The 14,147-nt window shown below is 47.0% G+C and overlaps 1 protein-coding gene and 1 long non-coding RNA gene across 6 annotated transcripts in view; both read right to left on the bottom strand.

Moving 5' to 3' along the window:
- The window catches only part of LOC103883222, a 60,055-nt gene that overhangs the window by 40,400 nt on the left and 5,508 nt on the right, over window positions 1-14,147 (bottom strand). For 2 of the 5 annotated variants that reach the window (XR_004183435.1, XR_004183434.1), the window contains exons 4-5: window positions 5,234-5,317; window positions 2,062-2,176 (exon numbers count right to left, since the gene is read on the bottom strand). This is a non-coding gene — a long non-coding RNA (uncharacterized LOC103883222). Of the gene's footprint in view, window positions 1-896; window positions 2,177-4,293; window positions 5,318-14,147 lie in introns of those variants that run through there. The other 3 variants (XR_002520748.2, XR_004183436.1, XR_004183433.1) reach the window with 3 other exon arrangements.
- GCC1 (GRIP and coiled-coil domain containing 1) lies at window positions 8,415-11,620 on the bottom strand. Its single transcript, NM_001168926.1, is given in 2 exon segments — window positions 8,415-9,710; window positions 10,589-11,620. Coding segments are annotated over 2 exon segments (2,328 nt in total).

Here is a 14,147-nt window from a genome sequence, read left to right as displayed (position 1 = left end):
GTAAGCCAAGATCATGCCACTGCACTCCAGCCTGTGCCACAAAGGGAGACTCCATCTCAAAAAATATATATAATAATAATTTTTATAAATTAAGAGTAGCCTAAGTATACAGTGTTTATAAAGTGTACAATAATTCCTAGGCCTTTGTATTCACTCACTCACTCACTCACTCACCCAGAGCAACTTCCAGTCCTACAAACTCCACTCATGGTGAGTACCCAATACACATGTACCATTTTTATCTTATAACATTTTTTTTCCTTTAGTACTGTGTTTTTTACCATACCTGCTCCAAGTTTAGATATACAAATACTTAGACTTGTGTTACAATTGCATATAGTATCCAGTACAGTAACATGCCATGTAGGCTTGAAGCCTAGGACCACCGGGTTGTCCATATAGTCTAGATGTGCAGTAGCCTATACCATCTAGGCTGTGTAAGTACACTCTATGATGTTCACACAATGATAAAATCACCTAACAACACATTTCTCAGAACACATTCCAGTCGTTCGGCAACACATGACTATATAACCTAAATGTTCCAGGCTCCACCTATAGGGTTAAAATTTTGGCCCACAAACACTAGCCCTCACAAGTGGGAGTTCCTGGATAGGTTACCCTTAGTTGGCCAAATCAATAGCATCATCCTTCTGGTGTCTCCCCTTTCCCCCTTTCTCCTTTCTCTTCTTTGTTTTTTTCTTTTTTTTTTTTTTTAGACGGAGTCTCGTTCTGTCACCCAGGCTGCAGTGCAGTGGCACGATCTTGGCTCACACCACTTCCCCGGTTCAAGCGATTCTCCTGCCTCAGCCACCCAAGTAGCTGAAACTACAGGTGCACGCCACCACGCCCAGCTAAATTTTGTAGTTTTAGTAGAGATGAGGTTTCACCATGTTGGCCAGGCTGGTCTTGAATGCCTGGCCTCAAGTGATTCACTCGCCTCCACCTCCCTATGTGGTGGGATTTACAGGCGTGAGCCACCACACCTGGCTTCTCTTCTTGTATCTCGTTAAGAGTCCCAGGAGCAGTGGCAGGGGAGGAAAGGGAAGGCTGGCACATCAATGGAGCTGCTGCCTTGCTGTCCCTCTCCCTCTGTACCTACTGCTGCTCTGCTCCCCCAGGCTGACAGTGCACAAACCCCCCATGAACCTGGCATCCTACTCCGCTAGCCATCCAGCCACGACCCATCACTCTGGACAAGAGTTTCTACTCTACTCCTAAGTCAGATCAGCGATACAGCCAATTTGTCCTGTGTGAGTCTTGGTTTCCTCTTTTTTTAAAAGAGGGGCATGACCAAACATGCTCTAATATCCCTTTCAGATCTAACATCCTGTGATTCCATAAATGTTATTCTCCCTTAATATCCAATCTATTAATACAATGGGCTTGCACAGTCTGGGCCTTTCGTCCATGCTTTTCCGCTGTGGTGGATGCACTTCCCCATCTAAGCCATATTATGCAGATCAGATCATCACTCACAGCCAGGTTCATGTCCTGAAGCCTTTCTTCATCACCCTGGATCACTCCCTGCCTCCTCACCCTCATATGATCCATTGATCAACCACTCTCAGCATACAGAGTCCTCCTGGGATTGCAGCCTGGAGGGACATGCTGTGACCCTCCACAGACTGTAAACAACTTCAGGGAAGGAATTATGATTTATATTGAAGAAGCAACACGGTTGAAATGGAGAGAGGAGGAGAGACGGGTACAGCCGCATCACTCATACTGGGTTAGCAAATCTCCTCTCACTGGGAAATCAGGCTCTGATTCCCTGGGGCTGTTGGCCCAGTCAGCCACCACAACTTGAAAGATACATCCAGATACAGCCAGAGTCAACCTCAGGGCTGAATGACCAGGGGCTGCTGCCTTGAGTGATTTGGGCCCGAGGTGTCTCAAAAGTATGGTTCACTAACCACTGAAAATACCATTTCCTTCTGTACCCAGGGAACTCACTGACCACCAACCATTCACAAATAGTGACCAAGGCACTAGAAGGGCTCCCAGAAAGTGCCCTGGTAAGACTTGGAAGAGAAAGGGCACACCACAGTTGACTCTTACCTCATGCCAGAGAAGCGTATCTCACCTGGTGCCTCTTCAGAAGTTGGGTACTGGTCTGAAGGAGCAAGTGTCAGCTCACAGAAAAATATCAACTTTTTTTTGTCTATGACTGAGCCTAGGTATCAGAGACAGAACAAAATTCCATTTGTCAAGAAGTTTGCCACAGTCATAGAAAGCCAAGAAGGGACAATCCCTAATCCCTTGAGAGATCAGGTAATGGAACTGCTTATTCTACACAGTCCTCAAGTCCAGGGGCCTCTGATATACAGGTTCCCTATCAGGAAAGCTTATTGTTGGAGTCCTCATCAAGGGTAAGACCTGAGAGGCCAGGTGCAATGGCTCACACTTGTAATGCCAGCACTATGGGAGGCCAAGGTGGGAGGATTGCTTGAGCCCAGGAGTTCTAGACCAGCCTGGGGAATGTAGCGAGACGCCATCTCTAAAAAATAAAATTAGGCAAAGGCTGGGTGTGGTGGCTCACATCTGTAATTCTAGCACTTTGGGAGGCCAAGGTGGGCAAATCACTTGAGGTCAGGAGTTCGAGACCAGTCTGGCCAACATGGTGAAACCCTGTCTCTACTAAAAATTCAAAAATTAGCCTGGTGTGGTGGTGCACACCTGTAATCCCAGTTACTCAGGAGGCTAAGGCAGGAGAATTGCTTGAACCCGGGAGGTACAATTTGCAGTGAGCCGAGATAGCACCACTGCACTCCAGCCTAGGGGACAGAGGGAGACTCCATCTCAAAAAAAAAAAAAAAAATTAGCCACCCATGGTGGTGCACACCTGAAGTCCTAGTTGCCTAGAAGGCTGAGTTGAGGCAGGAGGATCACCCGAACCCAAGAGTTCAAGGCTGCAGTAAGCTATGGTCATGCCACCGCACTCCAGCTTGGGCAACAGAGCAAGACCCTGCCTCAGGGAAAAAAAAAAAAATCATCCTCCAGGTATGGGGATAAAAAATTAAAATTTAAAAAATAATAAGACCTGAGACCCAAAGTTTGGCTATGTGCCTGAGCCTAGAGTCCTTACCACATCTTATTTTCTCCTTTTCTCAGTGATCTTCCAATTAGCTCTGAAGAGAATTCCCTGATGGGACCAGGACTAGCTCCCCAAGTCCTCTAACAACCAAAGGAAACTATTTTACTTAACATCAATTCTAGTCATATTCCCAGAGACCTACATTAACAAAGCACATTCACTAATATGGTTAAAGAAAAAACTAGCAGGAAAGCAGCCCAGTAGGAGAAAGCAATACTAGCAAAAATTAAATCTCTCATTCTGAAGGCACAAGGTTAATATTTTTCAGTTTCTTGTTGATTCATTCAGCTATTTATTGAGCACTTACTATGTGCCAAGATATGAAAAGTCCTGAGAGCACAAAGATGAATGGGGCATGGGAGTGACCTTGAGGGATTTATAGGGCAGTCAAGGAGACAGAGAAGTAACTTGAAAAATGAAAGCACAAGAAATCACTTCTGTGTCCAAGGTCAACATAAGCAAAGTGCTGGAGGACCTCACAGGATGAAGTCCCTGGGTATCAGAAAAGTCAGGATGGAGGAAGTGACATTTCAGGTGAGTCTTAAAGGATAAGATCACACTACAAAGGTTTGGGATGGGGTGAGGAAGGACTTTGAAGGCAGAGGGAACAATGTGCCTGAGGATTCTAGATGTGAAAAATTTAAACTTGCCAGGTAATACAATGCAGGCACTCAAAAACACCAAAGAAGCTTGGCCTCCAGACTTAGCTCAAATCTCATCTCAGCTGGCTCAGGTTCCATTTTGAGCAGCTATTCTAGTGGAGTCAACAGGATACCAGGGCAGAATACCCGCAAGGGGCCTGTGAAATAGCTTAGACTGAGACTTCCCTCATGCTCAAAAGCCGGGTAGCTGTTAAACTAAGGGAAAGACAATGGACTCTATTCTAAATACAACCCCTTCATATATTTCGACTGTGGACAGCACAGCCTCAGTTAATATAAAATGTATGGGCCAGGAGTGGTGGTTCACGCCTGTAATCCCTGCATTTTGGGAGGCTGAGGCAGGTGGATCATTTGGCGTCAGGAGTTCGAGAACAGCCTGGCCAACACGGTGAAACCCCATCTCTACTAAAAATACAAAAATTAGCCAAGCGTGGTGGTGCATGCCTGTAATCCCAGCTACTCGGGAGGCTGAGGCAGGAGAATCATTTGAACATGGGAGGCGGAGGTTGCAGTGAGCTAAGAGCTGAGATTGTGCCGCTGCACTCCAGCCTGAGCGACAGAGGGAGACTCTGTCTCAAAAAAAAAAAGTATGAAATGTATGCGTAAACCTACATTTAAAAACTCATTCATGTAAAGTTGTATCAGGATTCAGATTCCTTCTGTGAGATATGGAAGTAGATCGTGGCAATGGATGAATTTATGCTGAACCAGAGATGCTTTCCTTGCTAAAGCCAAGGGACGGGGCATTTCTTCTTAGGAGGGTCATTTCTTCCAGGCATCCTTTGCTTTTATGGGCTCCCTGCAGTGTGAGTTTGTCAGCACCTTCAATGTTTAGGTTATCCAGGAGATGTGGATCCCAGGAAAAAGTCTGTCACTATTCAAACTCTCATAAAACTGACTTGTAACTAGAGTCCATTTCATAAATTTCAGTGTGTAACAGCTCTGCTGCTAGGAAAGTAGGTTTCCAAGAAATTAGGAGGCAGTCATTTGGCACTGAAGAGAGGACCACCTGAACAAGGACCCCTTCTTCCTTAGCCCATGCCAGCAACTCAGCCCCCTAAATTTCTCAGGGAGCAATACTTCTTCAGTGCTCCACGTTGCCCTCTGCTGGGAGACAGCACAGACATCGGAAAGGGCCTGGGCCTCTTGGTCCATATAAACATGTCTGATTCCTGATTCTGCCATGACTGGCTCTGGGCCTTGGCCAATTCATCCCATCTTGCCAAGTCTCCACTCACTCATCTGCAAAACAGATGCTTCAGATTGTTGTGTGATTTAAATAAGGTAGGGGAAATGTTAGTAGTCTCCCTCATAGCAGACACTTGGATAAAAGACAGTCGTCATTTTTCCTTTTGTTTACGGCCACGCTTGTGACTAAGAAATACTGGATTTAAATCCAGAAGGTCTCAGTCTGCTTTCTAATTATGCTATTTTACATTCCTGGTGGAGATAAAAAGAGTGTTTTAGCACCTACCTTGTTTCAGACACTATGCTGGCTTTTTATGTAATTAGGGGTTCTTTTGCTCCAAAAACCATCCATCTGAGGTCACCAGACTGCCTGGGGGAAAAGGGGGATGAGACGGGAAGGGGAGAGTAAAGTGACTCATCCATTAGGATTCTATTTCCAATTCCCAAAACTGTTTCCCCAGGTTTTCCAGAGGTGATAGTTGGAACATACTGTAACACCAGCTAGTACCCAGTCCTCTTTTATTGTGTTAGAATTACCCAAGTTCTAAAGTTAGCAATGATCTAGAAACTGGGGGCAGAGCAGCTTTAGGGCTCTTATGAACAACCACTGTTGCCTGTTCAACCCTATAGCGTAGCAACTTTGCTTGGCTGCAACTTATAGCTGGAGACGTTCTCTCCACTTGAGCCAGTCCAGTCCAGCCTACAGAGCAGTCTCCCCATCCCTAGAAATCTAGGGAGAGGCCCTGACCCCCTCAAGGGCTGAGGAGGCAGGAGCATACCCAGATTAAGCAGGTTTTGGGGCTAATCAGACCTGACACAGACATTTACTAGCTACATGATCTTCCACAAATTTAACATCTCTGTAAGATGGGGGGATAACAGTCCCTGGGACGAGTAAATGATAAAAATGGGTGTAAACGGCTCAACATGACACCAGGATCCTCTACAAGAATGAGCAAAAGTGAGTAGCAGTAGTTTCTCAAAACAACGTTGAGAGCCCGAGTTCTAGGTAACAGACAGGGATTTAATAACATCCAGGGCATGATATAGGGACATATTTATTCCCCAGATGGGAAGTGCCCAAGAAGGGGTCAGACTGCCTTCCCTCCACATTCTCCATCTATCTCTTCTTCACAGCAGTCCTCCTCTGACTTGTGTGGTAATGGTTAATCACGTAAGGCTCAGTCTCATTACCTTACTGACACATCTCATATACTGTCTGATATTCTGGGACCAGGGCCCAAGGAAAACATATTTTTCTCTAATTCTGATCTCAATTCTTTCACCCTCGCTCTCCCTTTCCTTCCTTAGAGTATCTGTCACAGGCAAACCAGCCAAATAACTGGAAAACTTGTCTCAGGGAAGGGTGTGGGAAGACAAGGAATTTTGAATTTGGCATGTGTGCATTGATTTTGTCTGTTTCTAAGCTGTGTCAAGGGTAGGAAGGGAGTCTTTTCGTTTCAGTTGGGAGCCCTCACAGCTTTATGCATCTCCAGATTCTTAAAATTATTAATCAGAAATTGATTTGCTTCTTTTCCTGTTTGGTATCTTCTCAATAGTCAAAAGCACAGGGATTATTAGTCCTAGGAAAGCAACTGTGACTATGGATCTTTCTATTCTGTCCACAGCAACCTAGAAATAACAATTACAAGACACCCTACATTTAGAGAGAATAAAGTAAGAAAATTAAGCAAGTTTATTACTATTTTTTAGTTTAGCTTGATGTCCTGAGACACTTTTTCAGGATACTATGAATCCGGATTTTAAGGATAATAAAGCATTCATAAAGATTATTTATAGAGTTTGAAGTGTAATTATGGAAGTTTTAAGCCTGCCCACTAAACCCGTAAGAAAGCATTTTCCAGCATAGGTGGCCACACACAAACACATACACACACAATTCCAGGCTAAGAAATACGTGTTATAACTAAGACGGTTAAAGCACTGAGGTATTCCTCCCTGGATTCAAGCTCATGGATTAACATATGAAAACATCATTTCCATCCTTTTCATTCACCATTTACATTCACGATCTATTTTTGTCTAGATATATAGATACCATTAAGGAACCACACAGGTCAAGTCACTCAGGTTTAATGATTCCATCATTTGGACACATAAACTTCTGTCCCATTTAAGTCTGCTCACTGTAGATAATCCAGGTCACCCAGCCTCCCATTAAGAAGATTTAATCAAAGTTTTCTGCACCCCAAACCCTCACAAAACAGACCTCTATGATGAAATCACAGAGAGACACATATTAGTCTAGTTAGTGGCCAAACATTGGTCTTTAGAGTCCAAAGACCTCTATAACCAGTAAGAGTAGATGAGAGAAAAGAAGGAACAGAGAAACTGAGTTTTCTGAGAACCCCCTTTCCAGACTGCCTGAATAAGCTGCCTTTCCTTATAAGAGCATGATTAATCTACTTATGCCAAGACCCACTGGGCAGAAAGCACCCCAACCCAACTTTAGCTGATCTTTACGACTTCCCTGTGACAGCTATAGCAATCTTTCAGAATTTTCTGCAGCAAGTTTTCCCCTTTTGCTGTCCCTACAAAAGCAGAAAAGCTAGGGGCCAATTCTGAACTAATTCCTTTTATCCAGGCAGGATGAATGTTCACCATTTGGACCCCTCTCTGTAAAAAGCTAGGACTTTATTTCTTAATGAAAGTTCAACACTGAAGAAAAGATAGCAAAGTCGTTGACTCACAATCTCAGGCCAACCTCACGCAGATAGGTTAAGGCAGGGATAGGCAAGAGAAGTCTATTTTAACCCTATCCAGGCCAAAAGCAGGTTACTCAGAAACACCCTAAGATCAAGCTGGTACTCAGGGCCCTCTCTAGGATGATCATAAGCAGTGTGATTGCGTAGGTCATTCCCAGGCACTAACTAGACTAAGCTTCCCAGTTCCTTCCAGAATAAACTCACTATTCCTTAGCCCTTGGGACTAGTGGATGATGTGGCACTATTTCAAACTTTCTGGTCCCTTTCCAGCCTGGCTTTATGTCCCCAGAGAATTGGGGCAGCAATGGACCAGACTCAGATTGTGATGAGAGGGAGAAAATAGCTGGGTTTTGTGCATTTCAGAGATTAACTGAACTCCCTTTGGAGTCACATTTACTCCTAGCTTTGTGCCAGGAGCATATTATTAAAACAAAACATCTTATTTTAAAACAGCCTTACCACTGTTCCAACTTTTGCACTTCTCAGTCCTAACCTCATCTTCTCCTCACATGCACACCATCAGAAGATACTGCCCCAGCACTTTCAGTTATCTCTAGGGCCTAAGGATAACGCAGCATTAATGGCATTTGGCAGAAAATCCCATCCCACATTAAAGACTCCTCCCAGCTCAACACAGTGAAGAAATAAATGATAATGAAAGAGAAGGGGCAGCAGAAACCAGAACCTGCCCTTTCCCGCATAAAAGAGGCACAGAAATTCCAGGAGTTCGTGAAAACGGCATCATCTCTTGCCAGAAGGCCACCAGCTGGCACTGGCTGGGAGTCGCATTATCACTTGTTTCTCCTCCGGACTGAAGTGCAAGATAGTCAGTATGGCTGTGAGAGTCTGCTGGCGGCCCAGGGAGTCAGGTAAGGTTAGGAAGCGGTAGATGATGTTCTTGAGGTACTCCAGATTGGCTCCCTCTCTGCTCTGATCCCTGATGTTCTTTTCGATGTGGCTTTGCAGGGTTGCAACCTCCTCGCGATGCCGTTCGCCCTCCTCCAGCAGCCGATCCTGCAGCTGATGCACCTCGACCTCCAGCCTGTGCTTCTGCTTCCGCAGTGATGTGATCTCCACCTCCTTGCGGGCCAGCTGCTCAGCATACAGAAAGAAAGTGGGTTCATTGGCCGCTGCAAGTTGTAATGCTTGGGTCAGGCTATCAGAGGATGATGTGTCAGCTGGGTCCCCAGGACCACCACCACCCACAGGACTTCTGCGTCCTGGCAGCCCAGAGGCCAAGGCCACAGAACGCAGTTGCTCCAGTTCCAAGTCCTTCTCAGTGAGAACAGCCAGGGCACGATCCCGCTGCTTGTGCAGCTCCTCCTCCAGTTTCAGTGTGCGGTCCCTGAAGTCCAGCTGGCACCGCTCCAGCTCCTGCCGGTGGAGCTGCTGCAGCCGGGCCAGCTCCTGCTTCCAGTCTTCAGCCTCCTGCTGGTGTTGTTGCTCCAGCTCCTCGCAGGAGAGCCGCAGGGAGATATACTTCTCCTTCAGCTCTGCAAGCTGTTCCTGGGCTGCCTCTAGTTCCCTTCCCAGGTTACCATCTTTGGTATTCTTGCTTTTGAGAACGACCTGGGCCCTCATCTTGTACCTCTCAAACTCTTCCTTCAGCTGTTTCAGCTCCTGTTGGTAATAGAGTGCAGTAGCCTTCTCCCCATCAGCAGCCTCCGAGCTAGGCATTATCTCCAGGTCACAGAGCTTCTCCACATCCAGGGTCACCTGGCTTTTCCTGGCTGCAACCTGCAGCAACCTTTTCAGCCTCTCCATCTTATCCTTCAGGACATTGACATCCAGACTGGACTCCTCTCCATGGCTGTCTAAAGGGGACCTGCTGGAGGCTGCTAGAGCCAGTGTCTTGTTCTCCAGGTCCAGCTGCAGAATGCGCTCCTTCAGCTTCTGAATGGCCAGCTGGTCCTTCTGCTTGGCTTTCTCGTAGGTGCCTAGCAGCTCAGACACCTCGGATATTTGGTTTTCCAGGGCTGCCACCCTCTGTTCTTCCACCTGAGATTGCTGACGGAGTTGATCCTCTGCAAGAGCTGTCTGGAAAACAAGGGAACAGACAAAAATGCATCCACAAAAGCCCCACAGCAAACTTCGAGAAACCAGTTTCTGGTTTCGAAGGAGAGGGGAGCAAAAGGGTCACAGGTTTGGGATGGCCTGGCAAGAATGTGAACTAGGGATTTTTCGGTTGCTTCAGGAGCTAACAAAAGTTCCTATTACCTGCTTGGGTTCTGCAAAACACATATACCGAACAATATTAAGCACCTTGGTATATCTGCTATTGTTCTGCTTTCCACCTAACTCACATGTAATGTGTGTTACTGTTGTTTTTCTGGTGCTTCCTCAAATCCTATTAAGAAATCATACAACATTCTTTTCCTTATCCAATATTCCTGGAAGTTCAAAACTGAGCCGGATTTCCCTCTCCACATTGAAAGGAGGCACCCTTTCAATACCTGTTCTGGTATAGCACTTCTCCAAAACAGGTAAATCTTGAGTAAAGGCAATGACAAGAGGTTACTTCTGAGAAAATCCCCTTTGCCTTCAGCCACCCTCCCTAGAAGCACATACCAACAGAACCTTTGGACACACTACCTTTTACTGGACACACTACCTTTTACTGTACAGATGCTGCTATACTGCTTCATAGACCACAGCTGGTAAGATGCCAATGCCCAGAAGTGCAGAGCTGTCTGGCTTCAACCCAGCCTCCACTGAGAAGCTCCACATCCTCCTGGAAGCACACACGTCAACACCACATAGAACAGGACTTCCCAGGTTCTCTAGTGGAACTTCTCAGGCAGCATCAAAAATGACACTGTAGACACTTAGCTCTAACTAGCAAAGGAGGAAAAAAACCCCTAATAGTTCTCACTTCAGGTCAATGACTGATGTTTGAAAAAGATGTGGATAATTACCTTTCTCATTTCCTGCTGTAACTGAGCCTGGAAATGGCTCTTAAGGCGGGCAGCCTCTTCCTGAAGTTCTTGCAGCCGGGGGTCTGGCTGATTCTTCTCATCTCGAATGACCTGCAGTTCACTTTTCAGCTCCTCCACCTCACGGGTCAGCTGCTTGGTCTGCAGTTCAAATCCTTCCATCTGTTCAGCTGCATATGCTCGTCCTGCCAGGGCTTCTCGGGTCTCTTCTAACCTAAGCTCCAAGTCCTGGCGCTGGGTCCTCTCCTCCTGCAGCAGCTTCTGGAGCTCACGCAGCATCAAGGCATGGTTACTCTGCTCTTGGGCCCGATCATGCTGCTGTGTGATAAGCCGGGCTTTGGTTTCTGCTATTTGCTCCTGCAGCCCCTTCAATTCTCCCTCCAGGCGGGCCCTCTCCTCCTCCGCCTTGTTACTGGCATCCTCTAAGTCCTGTTTCATCTTCTTCTTGTCAGCCAGGTAAGAAGCCTCCATGCGGGACTTCTCCTGAGTGACTGTGGCCAAAGAACTAGTCAAAGTAGCCAACTGAGTCTTCAGTTGGTGCAGTCTTTTGTCCACCTCCCCAACTGCAAATGGCCCATCCCCACTGCTACTGCTAACGCCACTTTCGGACCCACTGGCCTCTTCGGACTTTGAAGGTGGTGGTCCCCGGGCCGGTCTGTCATCTTCTACCCCAAACTCACCCTTGGTGCTGGTGAGACTGGCCGCAGTATCCAAGCTAGTGGCGGTCCCAGTGCTATCCTCGCTGTGAGTGGAGCACCGGTCATCCACAGAGTCAGGAAATGTGAGGCCTGGAAGCTGGACACCTACGAGGCCCACATCTGCCTCGTGGGATACCGACAGCACCTTGATGCTGGCCTCTAGCGCCTCTTTCTCCTTCAGTAGGCTTTTATAGGCACGGACCACATCCTTGAGCCGTGCCTGATACTGGAGAAGCTGCTTCTTCTGCGTCTCTATAGTCTCCAGCAAGTCTTTCTTGCTCGGGCCGCCTCCGAAATTCATCCCAAACTTCTCCATGGAGGTTCTGAACGGAATGCCCCACGTCAGCTTTCCGGCAGAATGGGAGAGGGCCGCGAAGACGCAGAGGGGGGCTTAAAGAAACAGCTAGCGGGCTCTCCGGCGGCGGGCCACACACCTACTCCACCCAGTTATCCCGGACCTAATGCGGATCGGCGGGACGGACTGGAGAAAGCGGCCGCCGGGTCCCAGGCCCAGAGGGCTGGGGCGGATTCTATCCCGGAGGCGGAGCGACACTGGCACCAGAGGCGCGCGCACTGCCAGGGCTCGTCAGCGCTGGCCGAGAAGCCGCTCCGCACTCTCCGCTCGTCTGGGCCACAGCAGCCCGGGCCGGCCCCCTCGGCCCACGTCGGCCAGAGGCTTACGCTTACCCATCACGACTTCCTAACTACATCTGCCGACAACGGCGCTTCCGTGTCCGCTGGAAGTGACGTCAGCGATGCGCCGCAGGCTCCGCCCCCAGTGGGCGGGAGGTAGGCGGTGCCACATCGGCCTGTTGAGAATGTGCAGTGGGGCCGCGAGCGGCAAAGAACAGGTTTGGGAAGGGTGAAGCCAGCAAAGTCGAAGACACCAGAGTGGTACTGGTTTTGTGAGGGCGCCCAAGCTTGACCTCGGGCTACGATCAGCGAGCGACAGAGGGCAACGTCGCACTGCATTCTTAACAAACACCCAGGTGAACCACACATCCAACGATTTGGGAGCTCAGGACCCATATCCCTAAAAGGCAACAATTAAGACTCCCATTTAGACCACGAAAACTGCACTCCTCTCTAGCACAGTGCTTAGTACCTAGTAGGCATACAGCGTAATAGTACCCTTCCTTAGTTCTGCCGAGTTGATTCAACAAATATTTATGGAGGGCACTCTATAGCCATGTCTATCCTGAGTGCCAGCTATATACCAGGAGCTCACAAGAGTTTTGCTATTTAGTCTTTACAATAATTCTTGTAAGCACTATACTCATTAGCAATATTTTACAGATATGAAAACACGAGGCAGAAAGGTTATACGTAACATGCCCAAGGTCACACAGCTAGTAAGTTTAGGAGTTCTATCCTAATCAGTCTGATTCTCAACATATCACGTGCTGTGCTAGATGGTAACACCATTAAGAGACACAACCTTGCCCTCAGGGAGCTCACAATCTAGTGAGGAACCAGATATACAAATATGTCCTGCTATCACACCAGTATGTCTGAGTATATTCAAAGTGGCATGAAAGTTAAGAGGAAAGAGGCCTGTCTAGGTGAGGTATAGAAGGCTCTTGGGAATAATACTTCGGGATTTTAAGAATGAGTCCTGATTGTCCACCTAACCAGAGATCAGGGAAACTAGCATTCCAGGTAGGTGCAAAAAATGCAAAGACCTGTAGGGTATCAGAGTTTGACTCACCCAGAAAGCATTCAGTAGCTTAGGGTATGTGAAGGAGATGACAACAGAGGGGCTGGCACAATAGGTAGGGGCTCAACTTACAGCATTTAAATTTTATCTTGGGTTATAGTAAGGCCCTAAATGGATTTTAATCTGAACAGTGGGATGTCATCAAGACTTGTATGACATGTTGGAGGGAACAAGGGGCAAGGAGACCTCTGAGGAGACTCAGTCATGGGGGAAGAGAAGGTAGTGACAACAGAGATGGAAACAAAGAGGCTGATAAAAGAGCTAAATGTAGAATTGAACTAACTTGGTGAACACTAGTTCTGTTATTATATTGGAACTCTCTAAAATGTACTCTTCAGCCTCATAAAAGCCTTCTTAGGGATGCAAATCTATGACTGAAGGAAAAAGGAAAGTCATGCACTCACTCCTATCTGTTTCCCAGTCTGTCCTTGGTATAGACTTTGCAGTTCAGGATGGGGCAGGACCTGGAGGTCTGTTCAGACCCCGTTTCTCAGTGGCCCAAATAACATCAAGCTGTATTATACATAACACTCAGTCACATTATCTCATCATTTTAATATTCACCATAACCCCTCAAGTCTCCTTTTATAGATGACGAAATAACAGAAGAGTTATGAGGAGTGTTGAAGCCAAATCCTCAAGAAATGGCAGAATTAAGATTTGAACTAAAGCCTGAAACCACGTGCTGGCATGTGGTGGGTGCTCAGTAAATATCTGCTGAAAAAGCAAATGAATGAGTGAAGGTTTTTTTATTCCCAGCTCAGTTTACCTCGAGTCCATAAACAATTGATCCTAGAAGCCCACTGGGAACCCAGAGTAGGCATAACATCTGCCCTTGCTCCATTGAGAATCTATCAGTCCAGTTCAACTGAACAAGCATTTGTTAGGCCTATATTAAATGCATGGCATTGAGCCAGTCTCCACCGCAGAATTTCATTCCTATTTTGCTATTCTCCTCTCAGATGCTAAAATGAGGCAGGGAAAGACATGTGAAGCTCTTTGGGTCTAGGGAGTCAAGATCCTCACAAAATCCTGAATGGGTGTGCAAGAATAAGCCAGGTCCACCAGTCTGTGGCAAAATGAGGAACTTCAGCAAAGCGGCCAGCGCCTGGACTGAGAGGCGGGG

The sequence above is a fragment of the Papio anubis genome, chromosome 4, assembly GCF_008728515.1.
Source record: "Papio anubis isolate 15944 chromosome 4, Panubis1.0, whole genome shotgun sequence".
NCBI classification, from domain to species: domain Eukaryota; kingdom Metazoa; phylum Chordata; class Mammalia; order Primates; family Cercopithecidae; genus Papio; species Papio anubis.
The sequence above is the reverse complement of the archived record's forward strand: the minus strand, read 5'-3'. Positions and strand labels throughout refer to the sequence as shown.